This window comes from Chironomus tepperi, unplaced genomic scaffold (genome assembly GCF_022539635.2).
Source record: "Chironomus tepperi strain 1889 unplaced genomic scaffold, CSIRO-AGI_Ctep_v1 contig_37, whole genome shotgun sequence".
Lineage (NCBI taxonomy): Eukaryota > Metazoa > Arthropoda > Insecta > Diptera > Chironomidae > Chironomus > Chironomus tepperi.
This window is the reverse complement of record NW_027226159.1, coordinates 1,235,863-1,257,504: the sequence shown is the minus strand read 5'-3', so window position 1 is coordinate 1,257,504 and position 21,642 is coordinate 1,235,863. Positions and strand designations below refer to the sequence as shown.

Below are 21,642 nucleotides of genomic sequence, written 5' to 3'. Positions count from 1 at the left end.
ATGAATGAATTTTAATGAATATTAAATGACGAAAAAAATATATTATGAATTATGAAAATCACTTAAGTGGAAAGTACACGAGGGGAAATATATTTTTTTGGAATTTGATAAGAAAATTTAGAATTGAGTATTGGGGTTCATTACAGATAATTTATAGCATTTAATGTATCGATTGTCTCAGATACCTGTGTACAGGTTTGTATCCAGGAAGGGGTTCTGGGTATTAAGCCTTTGTTGTTGGAACAAGATTCTTCAATGCGATAGAGTCGAGTATTCCCCATCCCCCGCCCCAGGGTTTTTCGGAGTTTCAGTTTTGACAGATACCGAAAAAACTTGGAAGAATTTAAAAGATTTCAAAGCCTAGTTGGTTGTCTTGGTCTCGAGAATCCTTACCTCTACCTCTACTCCACTTCCTCTACTGTCCTTTTTAAATTTTTGGATTTTATTCATGTATAAATTCTTTCTGGACACTATTTTTCCTGTATACACAGTAGCGTATTGAAGCAGGAGAGGTAAGACCGAAGAGGAGAGAGTGTTGAGCTATGAAACCCCTGTTCTGCCTATTCTCCTCTATGGACACCTTAAGAAAAGGTTCTTTACATCTTAATTTAGGGTTTAATTACACAATAGTATGTTTAGTAGAGTAACTTATTCAAAAATGGTCAAGCGATAAGCTATACCTCGATGTTGAGATCAACCCCATTGGTAAAAAAATTCATTTTCTTAAAAGGAAAGAAATTTTTATCAAGTTTTCATGGATGTCTTAAGGAAGATAATTCCAAAAAAGTGCCTAAAAATAGGAAAACTTCTAATGGAAGTTCCTCGAGAAAATTATTTGTCCCTAAATGAGATATTCAGCATTAGAATTTGAGGATCACAGTCATTCACTTTACTTTTTGGTAACTCCTTCTATTTCAGATTACCTGATGCATCTCTAACTGCATTATGATCTTAAATATTCAATTTATTCCATAAACATTAACTGTGAACGACCTGTAATGTCTGTAAGCTACACTCATATATTCTTAAAGTAAATTCAATAAACTTTATGACTGACAGCAAAACTTTCCTACTTAAAAATACAAAATCTATCAGCAACAAAATTCCATGACATCAATTAACCCAAAAATCCAGTTCAACAACTCAAAAACAATTTTTCTTTGTTAAGCTCAATTTAATTTCCATCAAAAATAAATTTTCTTACGGTTCATCAAGCACATGTGCATACTCACACATGCCCTTAATGTTCAATCAAATTAAACAGCTCCTCTTCCCACATATTTTTGTAAAGTCTTTTGCTTACTTTTTTTTGTGTTGGCATCAAGATTGAGAAAGTAAAAAACAGAACAAAAATCAATTTTATGATTTGATTGTTTTTTCATACATGCACAGCATTATGTACCCCATCAAATGTCGTGTTTCCCACGCCTTCTGTTTGTTGTTGAGCTGCTTCAGTCAACTTCGATTTATCATTGAGCTATGTTAAGGAATCTACGATTTGTGGATCCTTTGCAGTTGTGTTTAAAGGAGTTCAAATTTCTATTGGATATAACCAACAGGGGCAATAGGAGAGCTGCTGGGGGTTGAGGGCTCCGTTGGAGTTTTGGATAGGGACGTACTGTAGGGGAATGTGTTGCTAGTGCCAACCCTAAGGTCTCTTCCATCTGCTAAACCCTTAAGCCATCTCAATATCCTCCAAAAAGTGATTCATACCAGAAAAATAGAATCCCTGTCCCAATAGTCTGGTTTGGGGACTTGGTCTATTTTACATATACCGATGGACAGCATAAAGCAATACGATATTCAATATTTCTTAATGCATTTTCAATAAGTCATATTTATGTCAATTTTGCCAATATGCTTTAACTTTAAGACACAACTTTCCAAGGACATACATTTGTATATAGAACATCCTGAGCTAAAAATAGACATCAACTCCCACAAATTTCCCAACAATCAGCATCACAAATCGATGTAAAAAGTTTCTCTTCCGTTCCTACCTTTCCACTGTTTTGATGGAAAAATAAGCTTACAGCTTTTCAAATTTAAGGATCAATTCTTTTTCAATTATTGAAGCACAATACACATTTGTGTCGTATAGCTGACAATTCAAGTGAACTCAAAACAAAAAAATGGAAAAGGAGGAAATTATGACATGAAAAGAGTAGGGTTCGCCCAGATGCGCAGGCCTGCAGCAGGCCTGCAGTTTCTATTGTTCTAGATGCGCATCCAGATGCGCATCCAATTGCATCCAACTGCATCCATTTGAACTTTTTGTATGGAAATTTTTTTCATAAAAAATGATGAAAAATTGCATTTTTGAGAGTTTTTCACCGTCGTAATTGGAAAACTAAATCAAAAATAACATTTTCTACGATATTCTAACTTTATTTTTAAAAAATTAAAAAAAATTAATTTTCCAGTGTTTTTCCAAGTTTTTCATCATTATATATGAAAATTAAGGGAAAACTAGCATTTTCCAAGATTTTTCATCATTAAAATATGTGAATTCATGTGAAAAATTATCATTTTCAGAGTTTTTAAAGTATTTGGTTAAATTTTCAGATGCATTTGGATGCGCATCCAGATGCGCAGGCCTGCTGCAGGCCTGCAGTTTTCTGCATCTCTGCATCTATCTGCATCTAATTTTGGCGAACCCTAGAAAAGAGTCGCTTCGACATGTTTAGTAGGGTTTAATTTGGAAAAAAGGAAGCAAACAATTTGAGTACATTTTTATACAGCTTGTGTTGTTTTGTCTTGTTCCGTTAAAATCCCTTTTCCGGTATTGAAGGATATAACAATGGCTGTTGTCAATTTTATTTATTTTTCGCTGTTCTTTGCTTTAATCTCTAGTAAGTAAAAATCGATTAAGGCATTTTGTGTTGCTTTAAAGATTGTAGCTCATTTAGTTGAAGACTTCCGAAATTTAAACCAAATTTGGTTCCAAGGTAGAGCCTTGCTAGTCTGCAGCCAGATATTTGATCAATGAACCGTTTGTGCTATGCAGGATCATACTGTAATGTCCTTTACTGTACTATACTGCACTATACTGTACTGTGAATGTTTTGTGAATGTTCAATCGTATTTACACCATCAAATTGCGAATTCCGACCTAAATTCATATTCCAATTATTACCAACTAGACTGTAGGTGGTGCTATATAGCAACTTGTATCCATTACATCATGATATCCTAAAAAAGAAAGATCTATGAATAAACTTTATCGCTACAGCAACGCAAAAAAAATATAAATCCATTATTCCGCATTCAGGTCACAAATTCAATATTTCATCTAACAAGATCCTTCATAGAAGATTCATTGATCCTTCATTTCATCTATGTAACATCCTTATAGTCGATTTTCATTCAACAATGAAACGACATTCCATTCAGTTTCCCATCAATTTTAAGCATCTTACCATCCATTCATATCATCCATCTATCCACGTATTCATTCATGAGTTTGCCAATTTCGTTCGTCAATCCGCCTATTTGTTGCCGAGTGACACAGTGTAGGAGGAAGAGTCAATCCGAAATTCGACCCCAGGCTGGCGCAACCTGACTTGAGATTCAGCTCGACTCTGACTTGGAGCTGGATTCAGTTTAGATCCGGATTGACTCAGACTTGGAGCTGAATTCAGTTTAGTACTAGCTTGACTCTGACTTGAGGCTGGATTCAGTTTAGATCCAGCACGACTCTGACTTGGAGTTTGATTCAATTTAGATCCAGCTCGACTCAGACTTGTTGCTAGATTCAGTTTAGATCTGGTACTTTTCTGATTTGGAGTTTAATTCAGTCAGATCCGGCGCGACTCTGAATTTGTGCTGGATTCAATTTAGAGCCGAAGCGACGATGATTTGGAGATGGATTCAGATTAAATCCAGCTCGACTCTGGCTTGGAGCTGGGATTCAGTTTAGATCCAGCTCGACTCTACAGTCTCGACTTTGACTTGGTGTGAGATTCGGTTCTGGTCCGGCACAGTTCAGGAAATGGCTGCCCAAATGGACTCATGTGTCTCACGGGAATTACATCTGTAACTCTCATCAAATCGACTTTTTCCTTCTATCTAAAGATGTTCTAAAAATAAGAAAAGAACTTTTTTTTCTGTTGTGTACATGAGCAGCATTAGAAAGCTATTTACCAATTTTATTTTCCCTCAGAGATTTGTTGTCATAGTTAGACCTTTTTTCGTGGTTTACCCTATTTTATAAAAAATTCTATTTTTATCATCTGTAATTGGACGGCTTTGTTGCCTTAATTAACTTAAAGTTTGTCATCCTTTTGAAATAAAATTGTTGATAAAAATTTTTGCGGTTTCGTGAAAGAATTCCTTAAAAATCAGACGAGATATTTTCTTATAAAGCATAATTTGATCTCTTGTCAATCACAATGGTATCTCGTAAATTAAATTAAATTTTCTGGGAAATTTAATAAATTAGAAAATTCTTTGTCAAGTTTTTCCTTTGTTTTGTTAATTCTTGTGTTTTTGGTTTTGGTATAGCTTTGATGGAACTAGAAATAAAAAATTATATTCACATTCTCGCTTCAAATTCTACAAAGCTGGAAAAGAATAATTTGTGCTCTAGTTTAAGTTTTAAACTTTTAAATTAAAAGATCTGATAAAATATTCATCATTGTTTCTAGAGAATCTTTTTTTGTTTAAACTATTTCTTTTGATGATTCCTTTCAGAATGAGAGTGTTCTTTGAAATTATAATGAGGTGTTTTAGATTTATATGCAAAATTATGTTTATAAAACCGAAAATCATGACATGATCCTTACCTGGAGCATGATCGTAATTATGCTAACAAAAGTTATCATGCTCAATTAAATTATGTGCCGTAAGATTGTATATGAGATTATAGTCATGAACAAATTTATTTTAACGAGTATGTTCATTGTCTGTAAGAGATATATGTAGAAACTGATGAAAATCCGATTCAAGTTAACTTAACTTAAGCTGGAGGTTGAATTTCATCAATTTGGATTGAAGCTAGAGTTGACGGAATTTTGACCATTTTTACACCTTCCATGTGCCTTCCGAAAAATATTTTTCTGGTGACACTGCAACGAATTTCATTTATAATTATATTTAGACAGATACAGCCATGATGGTGCTATCATCATGGTGCTATCACTTCCATGTTATTTGTACATTTTAACCTCAACATGGAGACCAAGAAGTGCCCTACTGACTGTTCCTAGCGACAAAAATTTAGAGGAAAATATTTCATCGCGGTATGTACGATAAGACTCGAAATTGCCCTGACGACATAGAGACGGTTGATGTCACCCCATTCTTACGGCGAAAAATCAGCTTTTTCTCAATATCCTCGGGTAAATAGATTTGGAACTCCCCTCTATGTGGTCGCCATTTGACCTCTCAACGGAGGTTGTAGAGCTTCTGAAATTCCAATTAGCTTGAAACTGCCCAACCTGTCAGTCTTACCATGTTTTAGAATTGCATGAAATTTCATTAATAGCTCCTCAAACAGCTCAAACAATTAGAATTCCGTACACGTACAAACACCAAAGATAAATTATCCAAAACTTCTCTTCAATATACCTTTTAAAGAATTTATGCTGCTTTAATTTTGCTTTTGAAATTCAAGTCATCAAAGCACTGCTCATCTGTGCTAATATTTAACATTCACGAATGTCTAATCAAAAAAGTTTGCTTCCCGTATTTTTATCATTAAAAAATATTTCCGAGAAGATTTCTGTTGAAAATTCTGCGATGATCTGAAAATCTGTGACTTCCTTTTTCCCTTGAAATTTTCTGTTTTGAAGGCAAAACTTTTACGTGCAATTTGAGCACTTGAAAAATATTCCCTATTCTTGGAATTGTTTTGGCATCAATTTTTTTGTCGTTGAAAACTTTGAACTTATCAGTTAAACTTCTTCAGAATCTACGTCAAGTCACAGAAATCAATTTTCAGTCTAAAAACATAGAAAAAGAAGAGAAAAAGATATGAAAAAAATCTCAAGTGCCAACAATAAAACTCGATACTTTTTTTTGGAGCATTCTTATGGATCAATAAAGTATCAATTTTGAGTTTAAGATAAAGGTTTTAAGAGCTTTTTGGATGAGTTGTGCGCATTGCGAAGGCGGAAGTCAACTTGAGTTTGCTCTGGTTCGATTAAAAACTGGCTAAAATTGATCAAAATTTGCGTGGGATTTTTTTCTGCTGATATTTTTGAATCATAAGATTTCATACAATTTTTAATCGATTTTTAGCGAGCTGTGACGAAATCAAATTGGTTTCGACCTGTGACATTTTCAATTTTCACACCAAATTTCAGTCAAAATCTATGGAAATCATGAACGTACTTATCCAAGTGACACAACTAAAGAAGAATCAATCATGAATATTTTAAGAGCTTCAGTAAAGTTGCTTTTATTAGCTCCAAAATGCCGCGTCCAAATTTGGAAGCAGCGTTGTAGACATTTCAATTTGTGTCTCCCGGCTTAGCACCAAACAGATTCCGCCTTTGTATGACTTCTTAAAGGTGCTAGAGGAATGCTCTGAGTAGAAAAATGCAGCAAATTTCTTTTTACGCCATAAATCAGTCGTCATGGTTCCGTCAGGGCAATTTTGCAGTTAACCATTTATAGGGGGTGGAACGGCTTCCAAGCGAACGCATTGTGCTGTTAGGGAACAGATTTAACGGTAATAAATGAATCAATGGCGGTTCTTAATCGACAGAGTCGTGATAGAGCCTGTTCAATTTGTGTGGCTAAGATCAAGCTCAGATTGATACTTACACTTGCAAAATTGCTTGATCCATCAGCTAGATAAACCTTTTAATTCTACTTAACTAAAAGCATGATGATACTGTGGAGCACCAACAGTCATCTAAAAATATCTCAACAATATTTCTCAATATCATGTCGATTCTTTCAAGAATCTCAAAATACCTCAAATTGAAGACATTTTGCAATGTCATAACTCAAATAAAAGAAAAATATTCAATCTCCTTCGAAAGTGTGTTCGAAAACGTGTGCAGAATGGAATAAGATTTCAATAATGACAAGAAAAAAAAGGAAGAAGCAGATAAGCAGCTTAGATATGAAGATTTTTGCGCGGTTCTCAGATAATTTCGTGCGTATGAAAATTTATGAAGTACTTCCAAAAAAACATTCAAATTTCTTCTTTTGGCAATGCCTTGATAAATTTTTTATTTACTCATGCTGTCAAAATATCTTGTCGACCATCAATCTGCTCATGCTGTGCATCAACACCTGAGTCACTTCTTTTATCAGACCAACAACCTTTTTAATCTGGGGTACACTGATAGATATATCATTTATCTTAATTCCTTGTTGGATAGACATTTAATCGTTTTATTCTTGATGCATTTTACGCCTTTTCTATTTTTACACTTGACATGAAATTGTTGGGACGTTTTAAATGGAAAAAATAAAATGTTTTCTCAAAAACTTTTACTTTCTTGGGAATTTAAGGTTAAAGAATAAATTTAATGGAACTTTTTTTTTCTTCTTATATATAGGAAAAAGCACTCAGTGGAATAAGTCACCTTTTTCAGAAGATTTCTGTCAAAAAACTTAAGATCCATTAATCACTTAAAAGTTGGTTAAATGTTTGAATATTTGTGCTTTTTGAGGCACACAGCAGTATTATAGGGATTTGTGGCTTTGAGGGCTCGCTATCAACTAGGGGTGTCGATTATTTGGGTTTTCAGGATTTGTACAAATCCCAAATACCCAAATCCCAGGACCCCAAGTACTTGTACAAATCCCAAATCCCCAATAAGAACAAAATATCATTATAAATATGCGCATTTTCTGGGATTTTAGGCCAACGCATTCAGATGCAAGTCAAATTTTAACCATATATTGTTATTTACTATTGTAAATCTTGTTTAAAATCCCTTAAACTGCGATTTTTCACTTGAATTTTCTGAAATAGGTTATAAAACTCTCGAAAACGTGAACCTTTATTTTATTTTTTTTAAATTGCAAAAATTGGCCATTTTGGCCAACATTTACTTAAAAATTTGAAAAATCCTGAAATTTATGGCTTTTCACCTAAAATTTCTTTTCAGAGTGAAAATTCATGGAAAATTGTAAGCTTTTGCCTGGATATTCCAACACTAAATTGAAAAAGTATTGTAAATGGAATTTTCGCTATGATTTACTTAAAGTTAAACAAAACAAATTTTCATATATAATAAAAATTTACTTGGATGCATTTTCAACTACGGGCCGGCAAAAAAATGCCGATCTGTAGTTTTTTTGGCCAACCCTAGATTTTTCTTACCAATTACCTATTTATGAAAATATTAATGAATTATAAAATTTTGAAGAACTTAAAAAATAAAAATATGAAAAAACATAATAATATAGGAAAAATTCTATGTTACAAAGATTTGTACAAGTACTTGGGTTGAAAACCCAAGTATTTGGGGTACCCCAAATCCTTACAAAATACCCCAAATCCCAAATACTTGGGATTTGTAATCGACACCCCTACTATCGAGTGTGAATTCTCTTTTGTCTAGATCATAGATTTGTATCAAGAAGAAGGTTGATTGTGGTTCTCCAAAGATTGTGTCTATGCCATAATTAAGCTTCATATGGATATCATCCGATCGGCACAAAAATTAATGAAGAACTAGAAATCGACTCATATTTGACACGGAAAAGTCAAATTCGAGTTCTCCTTAAATGATGTTCATACGACACTCAAATCGACAGTATGATTACAACCAGGTGATGAATAAAAGGCAATCTTAGCCATTTGGCAGCTACTACTAAATAACCACTTTACCATAATAGCACAAATCGGTTTATCAATCAAACTTCTGACGTAAGGCTGACATGAATCTGATTTGATGCTAGACTTAAATCGAATCTGTACCATGTCTAATGGACTTAACATTGATTAACCAACTTATGCTTGTTGGGGATATGGTTCTCTTGGCTACCGTTTGGACAACATTTAAGCGTATGCCTGATAATCTAACAGATTTAAAACAACAGATTCCAACCGAGACTCGAACTCACTTTCTATGGTTTCCGGTCTCATGCTCCTACCTTTGAGCTATTGGGGGTTATTCGATTATATTGCAAAGTGCCATATAAATTAGGCATATTCTATTTCCCTTTTACTATTGCACCCCTGTTGATGCTACCGTTGATATTTAGTCCAAAGCTAGAATCCCATTCAAATAATGCAGATCGGATTTTAACAATAAATTCATGAATGTTAAATAACTTCATTCCTGCATGAAGCACTCCCCAAGACTAAAATAAATGTCTCCCCTATGATTCAATTCTTCTTCATTCTTCTTATCTCATATCAACAATAAAATATTTTTCGTTTTATCAATGACCTTTTAGAGATATATGTAAGCCTTATAAATCCTCATTTTACTCAATAATAAAGAGATTATTGTTATCAGCTGAAAAATGATTTTGAAATCTAATCTGTCAAGCTAGATTTAATTGATTGGGAAATTAAATAAAAGCCTGTAATTTATTTTGTATTTAATTAAATTTTCTTATCGAAATCTTTAAAGCTCTTTACATCAAGTATACATAATTAAATATTTGGCAGTAAAATATTACAAGGAATTGAATTTTAAATTACGGCACGTTGCCGAGTCCTAATGACGTTAAAACTAAAAATTTGAACTAAACTCAATACTTACTTACTTACTTGCTTGTCAGAAAGTACACGACGTAGATAGGAATGCTTACTGCTTCGCTGATCGTGCTTACTTACTCACTACATGCATGGTCTTATGTGGAGCTTAAGTTACAACAAAAGGCAATCCATCTTACTCTGTTACTAGACGGACAGATTCACAACCTTCCCTAGGCATCTCCTACAGCTGATTCTATCGCTGGCTTTCGTATGTCTGTAGAAAATTATTCCCAATTTCACCTCAACTGGCCTAGGACCAGAGCTGAAACTGAATTATTCACCTATTCTACGCCGTGTGTCTTCCAGATTGGTTGGTTGTTCAGATAAAGTGTGTTCCATCATTTCCCACGGATGTATTTTCCTTAGATACTGCTGGCTTTATCGATTGTCACGTGATAATATCCAGTGTAAACTGTTTTTGAATTTTATACAATGCTTGTATATGTGATAAGGGTTTACAAAATCCGATATTGAACTGCATATAATCCCGGAATCAATCCAAAATTCCATTACATTTTAATCCCCAGATTGAAAATTCTGAATGTGATGAAAGTTGTACCTGATAAATTAAAGATAATCTCTACCTTCCTTTCAATTACTCAATTTCGTTACACACTATGTCTTCCTGGTTTTTTAATATCTATACAAACCAAATGTCAACACAAGTTATCTCCATCCACAAATTAAATTATACGGCATTTCCTAAAATTTATTGTTATCAATATGACCAAAAAAAGGAAAGTAAACAGATTCGTTATCAAACGGTTGGTAGAATTCCCTTCGGAAATGCTTCAAGTGTTCCGTCAACTATCACAATGATTTTTTTTAACGCTTTGCTAGGGTCCATATCTATAGTCATGGGAACCAATAAATCCTCTCATGATAAGATTACTGCTGAGTGTATTTGATAGAAAAAATTCGTCAATTAAGTTCAGTCTCGAAGTAGCTATTGTGGCTATAAGATGGAAAAATTGATAAATTTCCTCATTTTTTCGGCTTTAATTCAATTGACAGTTGGAACTCCACTAAAAAGTCTAAAAGGTGATAGGATTGAGAGTAAAAATTGGAAGCTTAAGAATGGATTGTATGGGAATGGACAGGAACATTCAGTTCCATATTCCGATCCACCAACAACATATCGTCTACCAAATAACACCCTGCCTGTAAGGTACGACATATTTCTCACAACTGATGTCCATAAATATGACTTTAATTTTTATGGACGTGTTAAAATTCAAATTCGAGCTGTGGAAACGACAGACACAGTCACACTACAATATCGGGACATGAATGTCACTAAAGTCACATTTTTAGACATGAATGGACAAGTTGTTGAGCATGATGTGCCATTTGAGTACGTAGAGCCAAGATATTATGAATTTTTAAGGATATCACTGCCAAGAATAATGGCTGTGGATGAAAAATTTGTGCTGGAAATTACATATTCAGGAATTCTAAATGAACAAGAATTTGGATTTTATCGTGCACATTATACAGATGGTGATGCTGACATTTACTATGCAGTTACACAGTTTGAAGCAACAGATGCACGTCATGCATTTCCGTGTTATGATGAGCCGGGAATAAGAACTCCATTTGGATTGGAAATTCAGCATGATAAAAGCTATAAAGCATATTCAAATATGGAAATAGTCAGTAAAACAGCTCTCGAAGGAACTGACTATGTAGTCACGAAATTTGAGGATACACCATCCATGCAAACTTACCTGCTCGCATTTCTTGTTGCTCCATTTGAGGAAGTTTCCAATAACAATACACAAGTTCCTCAAAGAATCATTGCCAAGCCATCGTCAATCAGAAATGCTGAGTATGAATTCAGCTTACCGAAACTGGATCCAATATTAAAATCTTTAGAAAATCTACTCAGAATCAATTTTACATTACCGAAACTTGATCATGCTGCAATAACACAATTTGCAGCTGGTGCTATGGAAAATTGGGGACTTGTTACTTATCGTGAGATTGCGTTGCTTTATGTTCCTACTGGATATCCAGAAAGTGACGAATATTTGCAGAAGAGAATTATTACAATTATTGCCCATGAGGATGCTCATCAGTATTTTGGGAATCTTGTTGCTCCACATTGGTAATTTATAGTTTTTATGGATATCGCTTTTGTTACTGTCCTAGCCTCATGAGATATCATGGAAGGCACACGATGTAGAAAAGACTAAAAATATAGGCAAAGTCAAGCTATAGTCTGTGGTTTAATTACTATGACGAGTGCGTTTCGGGTATGATTCTTTGCTGTATAAATGGAACTAATCAAGTCATTAAGTTATGAATGGACGTAAATTCCACATTACATTCTTAGCATCTGGATTGAAAAAACGTTCTCAGAACGTTAAGTAGCTACCTCAAGTTGAGCAGCTTCCATAGGCGATGGGGTGATTCGGACTTATATAAGATACCCGAGTGGACAAAAATGTTAAAACCAGACATCAACTGGACATTGACTTGCTATTGATTAGTTCTAACGAATTTTTGTCCCCTCGCAATAGCTCCGTCTTTAGTTAGATTCCTAACCCGAATAGCACAGCGTTGCCGTCACGTTGACGCGACGTCTACGACGTCTTTGACTTAGCATGACGTCTACCTAAAGACGGATTTCGTCTTTTGCCGCCTTGTGCTATAAGCTATTCAAGTCAAGTAACTTCACGCTCAAGAAAGCTTTTCTGTTTTAGCATGTTTTGAGCTGGCCACTTAAGCTAATGAGAGCTCTCTCAATATATGTTCGCTTCATCCCATTCCTGAGCAACATTTCGTAGCGTTCAGGAACTGCGTTACGTAGCTGCAGTGATGGGCAACCTTTTATTTTACGCGGAACACCTTGGTAATATGCCTCTAATGACACCGCAAACGACATGTGGTTTATAGCGTTTTCAAAATTATTTGAGGTCACACTAGTGTGCCATGGCACACAAGTTGCCCACCACTGCCTTACTGTATTGACGATAAAATATCAAAATAACGTCAAGTTGCTCTCAAAGTGCTCTGACGTCTATTTTGTGCCAATTCTTACTACAAAAAATGAAATTTTGGTGTCAAGTGCCGCTCCGGTTAAGATAATATTCACAATAGTCATTCAATCTCAAAGCTGATTCATTTAACCTTCATCCCGCACGTGTTCCACTCATAACTTCCCTTATCTCCCGATTCCCGCTTATCGACAAATATTTTGCTTTAAAACTTGATCCTCCACATTTCAATCAACAAGTAGTAGCTTACTATTATTTCATCAAATTTCATCGATAATCAATCACCTTATCTATGTCATTTTAACACAATTAATTTTACGTGACAATATTATTGACATAAATCCTTACTTCATGAATCATTAGGTGGACAGATCTATGGCTTAATGAGGGTCTTGCAACATTATACGAGTATTATATAGCACATTTAGTATTTCCGGAATGGAACTTTATGCAATGGTTTAGAGAACGTGAAGTTCCACTGTAGCATTGGCCCACTAATATCGATATATCCTCAGCATGACATCAGTTCCAACTGGTACATATGTAGAATCACTGGTACATAAGATATTGGGGTAATAAATTTGATGACATATCGTACATTAGCCCACCGTTGTACATATGCCCACTGGTACAGGAAGCCCACTAAAGTGCACATGCACATTTTCGAAGCCCACTGGATTATCATACTTAACAAAAATGGCATAAAGCCTGCAGTTCCAAATGATTCATTTTCATCAATGGTACAGAAGCCCACTGAAGTACATATCCAGATGTTGTTTTACATGTTGCACAGTACATATGCCCACTGGTACATTAGCCCAGCTGGTTCATATGCCACTAGTTAAAAAAATTTAAATAATAATTTTTTACTTTTCAAGCAACAAAGGTTCCTGACTGGTCCTGATATTATATATTCAATTCCATTGAAATGCATCAAAGTCATCAGACCGGACTTTTAACATGAACAGTGTGCCAGAGTTTGGCTGAATACATAAATCTATACTTTCTTAATGTTCCACCAACTTTATTGGAAGTACAAACGTCTTTTGGATGATATTTAATGTCAACAAGTTGGATAGCTTATCTTTGAACTAGTTACAGGTTCCGAATTAAGGTATAGTAATTGACACAAAGGATTAAGCCATAATCTAGATAACTATTCCTCAATTGACATTGGCGCCAGTGAACTTGTTCTGTTAAACAGTGGAGTACGTCGTTAAGCAGTGTCTTGTTGTAGAATAGGTAAGGTGATTGGCTAAAATTTGGTGTGGTAATTTTAGCCACTGTTTTGTCTGATTCTTCAAAAGGCATTTTATTTATAAGGAATATATAGATACGGTATCATGCAGAGTTGTCACCTTCCGATTTGCTACCAAAGGCAAAAATCTATCACAGACATTACTTATTGATAGGCAAAAAAATTTGCCTTATTGTAGGTTTGCCTAGCGAAAGGCAATACCTAGACAAAGGCACTGTCTAGCCAAAGTCAATAGTTTTTTGCTCGGCCTAAGCACTGCTACAATATAAACATGCCTTGTTGTAGGCAAATCTAGTGTAGATTTTCCTAGGCATAGGCAAACCTACTATTGGCAAAGACAAAAACTATTGCCTTTGACTAGGTAGTCACATTTGTCTAGGTATTGCCATTCGCTGAGGACAAGCCTACAAAAAGGCAAATTTGTTTGTCTATCAATAGGTAATGCCTAGCGAAGTCAAAAGCTACCATAATACAGCTAGACACATTTCCACAGGCACCTATCTTTAGCCTGATAGATCTAGATTTATGTATTGAGAATTGGCACACAGTGGTCATCTTAAAAATCATCTGATTTTTTTTTAGATGCAAAAAAAATATAATACCTAAACCAAAAAAAGATGCAATTAAATTAAAAAAAGATATTACTTGAAATTTTTTTTACTAGTGGGCATTGAACAGTGGGCTAATGTACCTGGGCATATGTACTGGTGGGCAAATGTTGGGAATACAACCAGTGGGCTTAGTATTGTGGGAATAGAATCATGGGCATTTGTACCAGTGGGTATATGGTGGGCTTATGTCATGGGCATGTGTACCAGTGGGCTTATGAGTGGGCATTGTACCGGTGTAATCTTGACCAGTGGGCATGTTTATACCCCAGTGGGCTTATGTACCAGTGGGCTAATGTACCAGTGGGAAAATGTCCAAATGTACGGTGGGCAAGTGGTGGGCAAATGTCCTACACCCACTTTATGCAATGGTTTAGAGAACGTGAAGTTTATGATAGCTTTAATATCGATATATCCTCAGCATCAACATCAGTTCCAATGTCTCGATATGTAGAATCACCAAAAGATATTGATAATAAATTTGATGACATATCGTACGGTAAGGGTGGCGTTGTCATGCGAATGTTCCAGGAAGCATTTAAAGTCAGCACATTTTCGAAAGGATTATCGAAATACTTAACAAAAATGGCATATAAGGCTGCAGTTCCAAATGATTTATTTTCATCAATGCAAGAAGCTTTTAACGAAGACAATCCAGATGTTGATTTTAATGTTGCACAGCATATGGGGTCGTGGATATATCAAGCTGGATATCCACTTGTAAGTGTGTCTGTAGCAGGTAATTTTTTGCTGTTCAAGCAACAGAGGTTCCTGACTGGCGACGAAATATATTCAATTCCATTAACATATGCATCAAAGTCACAACCGGACTTTAACAGAACGGATGCAAGAGTTTGGCTGACACAGAAACAAGTTCATGTTCCACCAACTTTATTCGGAAGTACAAACGATGAATGGATTATATTTAATGTCCAACAAGTTGGATATTATCGAATGAGTTACAGTTCCGAATTATGGCACAGAATTGCTAAAGGATTAAGACATGATCTTGATAAAATCCATCACATCAATCGTGAAGTATTAGTCGATGAATTGATTATTGGATATTATACATTAGACGAGCTATTGGCATCGGATGTCCTTGAAGTCTTACTTTATTTAGACGATGAGAACCACAGTGAAGTTTGGAATCGTGCTGATTTGCTGTTCTTCACAATGAATGAGAAGTTATTTGCTACAGCTGTGCATGATGACTACTTAAAGTACCTCCAATTTATTACTCGACCACAACTTGAGCGTCTTGGATATGAGGAGATGGACGGCGATGACCATGACACTAGATTATTGAGATCAATCCTTAAGATTCACAACTGTCATTCACTTGATGACTTCTGTCTGTCTCATGAGGCAAGGAAGTTGCAACTTTACATGGAAAATAATCAAAATCCAACACCTGACTTCTGCTTAGCATTCAGAACTGCCACAATATCAACATTCATTCATTATCTGAACGAAATCAGTTCCAATCCTGAACTTGACAATCGCTATTGGATTGTCAATGGAATTGGATGTTCCTTAGATAAATCACATCTTCAACTCTTAACTGTCGTTGTTGAGGACGAAAAAAATGATTTAGAAAATTTCGAAAGAGTCATGATCATTGAGAATATGCTGACATCCAGCATGGTCGGATTGGAAGTTGGATTTGAGTATTTAGAAAGAAATCTTCCAAAAATTTCCCATTTTACCGTCGCATTTAAGTATCACATTAACACACAAGAATATTCAGACAAACTTGATGTCCTATTAGATGCAGCACAAGCTGAAAACTTTATCACATCTGAAAATGCTCAAGAAATTAGAGATGCAATTAAATTAAATTTGCAATGGCAAGATAAGCATTTTAAAGCTGTTCGTGAGTGGATGAACGATTTAGACGACAAAATGAATGAGACGACTGAAAAGCCAACAACTGTTGTACCAACAACAACCCCTAGCAGTGCAACAGGAATGATTGGATCGTTTATGCTTGTTTTGGTTGCTGTTATTTTCATGAGGTTTTTTGTGTAGGATTTGAATGAGTTTTTGAGTAATCTTGAGTAAAGGAAGTTTATGGAAGAGAGGTAGATCTGTTATAGTTGGAATAGCACAAGTCAGATGATCAATCTAAAACCAAGTCGGCACCAAGTCGACGTGACTTTGACATGGTGCATGATTCGGTTCAAATCCGGAGTCACTATGACTTTGCACTTGATTCGGTTTAAATTCTAGTGAATCTGGCATGAACTGGATTCAAACCGAATCCGGTTTCAAAGTCAGGTTAACGTGACTCTGGCATGGTGTCGAATTTTACCCGAATACGACATCAAGGCAGAGTCACGTCGATCTGGAGCAAGATTTATATCAATTAGCATAGTGTGGCCCAAACTGTGTGCCGCGGTACACTAATGAGCTTTCGAAATTTATTGGAGTCAAGGACAGTGGCATGAGCTATATGCTGTCTTCAATTTTGGTCGTGACTCATCACTAAGGTGTGCCATGGCACAAACAACGTCCGTCAACACTGGAATAACTGATTTTATGCTATTGTGCTATTCGAAAAGCATTTTATGATTAATCAGGAAGACACAAGGCATTAAAAGCTGAAAAATCTATCCCAGGTCAGCGTGACTTCAATTCCATGCCAGATTCGATGAAATCCGACATTGAGGCTAGAGTCAAGTCGACCTGGGACCGGATTTTTGGCCATTTTTGCGCCATTGACTAGAAAAACGTGCAACTGCTTCTTAATCCACTCTGTCTTTGAAGATATACATATTGACTATTTAATGAGATTTTTAGGTTAGATACTTAAAGAACTAATGCAAATAAAAGCTTTAAAAAATTTTATACATAAATAAAACGAAATGAAAAATTGAATCAATTTAATACAAGAACCAGAATCATGACGATGATTTACGAAAAGAGTCTGACATAAGAGTTCATTCTACCCTTGAATAGAAATAAACATACATCACCCAATTTCGGTTCAATAACATTCAAACATTTGAGACTCTTCTGTCAATTATCATCTTTGTGTACCAAAAGAAAGCAGATCAAAGGTCTATAAGTGCCAAAAATTGATAACATTTCCAATTTTAACCTTTTAAAAGTTACAAAAATCAACATTTATTCTTAGAAAAGTCTATCTTGCATCATCAATTTTTTAAGCTCTTTCATTCATCTACAACAATAATCAACACCTGCGTCTTTCTTCTTTTGTCAATCCTTAATATGTTTTAGGGGGGCTGTGTACTTATTAGGTAACGGAACTTAAGGAAAGTGAGAGGGAAGAGGGGATGGTGAGCTTCTATGACGGCTCATATAAGGGGTGGTGAGTTTATGAAACTCATTGGAGGGGGTGGTGAGATTTGGTAACGCTTCATTTAAGAAGTGGTGAGATTGGTGAAATTTGGTAAGGCCTCATATAAGGGGTGGTGAAATTTTGTGGGGGTGGTGAGATTCGGTAACACTTTAGAGAGGAGTGGAGAAGGGAGTCAATCAGTTGATTTCCTGTGTTACGTTATCAGCAAACGATCCCTAACCTTTAAAATCTTTAACATAATTCTAACCTTTTTTTAGATCATTCACTAAAAGTTCATTTATCACCTCCCATACAGACTGATTTGTTACATAAAAGACACTCAATTTTCGTTTCAAATGAATTGACGTGAGCAATTTTTCCTACCAAAAATTGACACAATTTTCCGAATCTAAAAATAAAATTAATTGTTACTTTATAAGATGGATATAAATTACAATTTACACAATGCCTTTATTCATTAACTAACATTTATTCCCAGTTTGTGTACAGAATAAATTGTTTCTGTCATTTCATTTATATTACGAAAGTGTAAAAGCGTGTTGATGGTATATACGTAAGAAATTAAAATCCGTTCTTCAATAGCATTCGAAAGGATAAGCTATGTTGTAAACAATTAGGGGTTGCTAGGTTGGTGTCTAGCGAGAGAAAAATAGAAAACTTTAATGGAATTATTTGTAGAATGTTATTGTTGAATGTGATGAGGTTAGGTGGGAGTTAAGAAGTTACGTGATGCTGAAAATGGAGCATTTTAGACTTATTGCCTTCACTTAAATACTTCGATGGTCTAACGGATCGATTGTAATAAATGGCATTCCTCAAATGCTTACCTAATCTTGCTCTAGTTTCTATGAACTAGCTTCCATTGTCAATGACATAGTTCAGATGGTGACCAGCATGGCGCCTAAATCTGGTTCAATCGATAGCTTATGGCTGCCAAGAACAGTTCCCTTGCCACAATTAAAACGGTTGTTAGCAAAATATAGAACGAAAATTGGTACTCAGGAACAAGATTGAAAATCCACCCCAACTCACCATATCCCCATACCCCCTCTAATCTCTCCTTCTTAACATTTCGTAATTCCCAAACCTTTCCATAAAAGCTATCATGTGAAGTAAACAAAGACAAAAAAGACAATCCTTAAAAATTCTTGGAAAACTTCAACTTTTATGAAACTTTTATAATATTGACGCAAAATGGAGATGATATATGTAAAGTCTCAGTTTGCAAAAGACGTATGTGATCTAGAAAAAACAATAATTTTTATCAAACCACTTATGAGTCTTGACGAGTTTCACATTTCATGCTTTCAACTGATTTGAATTCATGATGGGGATGATATTATTGCGTCTTTTTGATTGGAAGAATTGGATATGAAGTTTTCGGAATTAGTAGCTTAGGAATGGAGGGTAGAGTAGTCTTTAGACATTCCCTTACGCGACAATGGGCCCTCGTGCTCCCCAGCCTAGAAAGTAAGTAAGTAAAGCGTTTCACTGACAGAATTTCGCGGTTAAAGATTGTTTAACTAGTTAGAGTGCTGGACTCAGTAGATCTACAGTTTATAGTGGGATCAGAATCCGTCCTTTGATGACATTACTGTCTGTAGTCTACAAAGTGGGGCTGTGCACCTCGATTGCACTGAATATGATTTAAAAAAGGAAAGGTGAAAAGTTTCTCTTGTCGAGTCTCGAACCCATGACCGCTTGGTTGGTATCAAATTAATTAGATCCCGAAGTACGAAATGATTCCAACTTCGAGCCACCTCGACTCACTTTCATTTAATGTAAATCTAGCAAAAAATCGTAAAAATCATGCATCAAATGATTTCCCACGAAAACTATAATCCCCTAAATAAAAGTAAGGTATCAACGATAAATCATGAATGTAAATACACATCTATCTCTTCTTAATGCCTTACTACTTTTTTCCTATTCTTTTCATCAACACACAGAGACATTTATCCATATTGTGGATATGGTTTCTATTTACGTTAATTTCTGTCTTTTATTGTTGGCAATGCTACAATATAGCATCCATTATTGTTGATACTGTGATATTATATGCACAACACGAGAATCAGCAATTGCCATTAAGAAGAAGAATCATGTCAATTTTTCTATAATAAAATTTACTGCTTTTAAGTGCGCAACGTGGGAAAACGGCAAGCATGTAGGAAGAAGACATTCTTCACATAACTCAGAATATACAGCTGAAAAAGGGTTGGAGGTGATGCTTACAAATTTTCAATATTTTGCCTTCAAAGGCACACCAAAGAAAAATATATAACATAAAGTTCCCATGTATATATTTTGAGTACGGCAAGGCATAACGAAGAGAATGTAAACAGACATTTTTACTTAATATTTTCCCAAAATGTATAAAAAACATGAACGGAAAATGAGGAGGTAAACAAATACATTCAATGTAAGGATGTAATAAACGTTAAGAGTTTGGCATTTGCAACCTTTTATTGACTTGTTTCGGGAGGTTTACTTTACTTTATATATTTAAGAAATTCGGGGAATATGGAAATTGATTATTTGATTTATTGAGTGTACTTAGCTAATGTTAATTGGTAAGGTGTGATTGCTATGTATTTTTATATTATGGAAGCGAACGTTTACTTCTTGTACAAATAATTTTGTTGAAAGTTGATTTTATGAAGTCGTAGAATTACAATTTTAAGCTGGCGTTCTCCTTCTTTCCATGAATACGCCCTCTTGTCAGACTATAGAACACTGCAGATACGATATCAAAAGCATGTTCAACAAACTAAACAAATGTACACAAATAATCATGTTTTACGAATGCTTTGAATGATTGAAAGATTCTAAAAATATCAGATTCCATTAATCAAAAACAACTGAGTAGCTTTAATACTAGACTGTTAATTATTGTATTAATGGTCACCAAAGCTTCGTGTTCAAGTAAAGACACAAATTTTTCTGTCAAATCTTGAATCAATGACTAGTTTATTGAACTTACAGTAAATAATTCGTTAAGGGAACGATACAAATCATTATACGTAGCCATAAAAACCATTTTTGATGAAAAACCCTAAAGGCCATTCACCCGTATTGTAAAAAGGTTGGGCAATTTTACCGTAACCACATCCTCCAAAAGCTTCTGCTGAATATGCTTTACAAATCTTACAATCTTTAAGTATTAACTCTAAGTACTCTTTTACATTATCAAGCAGCTTCAGCTATTTTTAAAAGTTTAAACCAGAGTTGGCAAGACTCCAAAAAAAGTTGGAGTCCGGACTTTAAAAGTCAAATTTGATAGGACTCCCAAAGTCCGGACTTTTGAGACTTTTGGAGTCCGGACTCCAAAGTCCTTCCAACTCTTGGTTTAACCCATATCATTCAGAATTTGTCTAAAAAAATTCTCAAAAAAACAATCTTAAATCAAATCCACATGTCAATATAAATCTACATTAGTTTATCTTCTGCACTCCAATTTAAATATCATCACGAAAATTTTTCTTCTCATTCTTAACTCCACAAAAGTGTTAAAAAAATGCTCACGCGTGACTCCCAGGTAGCATAACAATGACAGTGTATAAGGTCATAAGAAGAAGCATCGTTCTTACTTTTTGTGTCAAGATTAATCAAATTTTGATTGAAAAAGAAGTAATAAAAATCATTTTGGTACCAATCATCGATAAATACCACGAAATGAATTGTGAATAATAAATTAATTTGTAAAATTTGAACTGAATTTCTTATGCTTCGTAAAGCTTAACCGAGTGGCACAACATAGTCGCTAAATTGCACTGCTT

The 21,642-nt window shown here is 34.9% G+C and overlaps 2 protein-coding genes across 2 annotated transcripts in view; both read left to right on the top strand.

Annotated features, from left to right (window-relative positions):
* Positions 1-21,642, top strand: part of LOC139098841 (neuroglobin-like) — a 127,443-nt gene that overhangs the window by 20,322 nt on the left and 85,479 nt on the right. The window lies entirely within an intron of this gene.
* Positions 10,626-16,593, top strand: LOC139098403 (aminopeptidase N-like). The gene is made up of 3 exons (XM_070650606.1): positions 10,626-11,780; positions 13,036-13,152; positions 14,811-16,593. The coding sequence occupies exons 1-3, from the start codon at positions 10,636-10,638 to the stop codon at positions 16,567-16,569; spliced, it is 3,021 nt and encodes a 1,006-aa protein (XP_070506707.1). The 5' UTR covers positions 10,626-10,635; the 3' UTR covers positions 16,570-16,593.

Excerpts from the sequence above, each read along its gene's own strand:
- LOC139098403 (XM_070650606.1), top strand. The coding sequence starts at position 10,636 with ATGGAAAAATTGATAAATTTCCTCATTTTTTCGGCTTTAATTCAATTG. Across the intron at positions 11,781-13,035 it reads AATCTTGTTGCTCCACATTG|GTGGACAGATCTATGGCTTA; the intron begins GTAATTTATAGT and ends ATGAATCATTAG. Across the intron at positions 13,153-14,810 it reads AGAGAACGTGAAGTTCCACT|TGGGCTTATGTACCAGTGGG; the intron begins GTAGCATTGGCC and ends TTTATACCCCAG.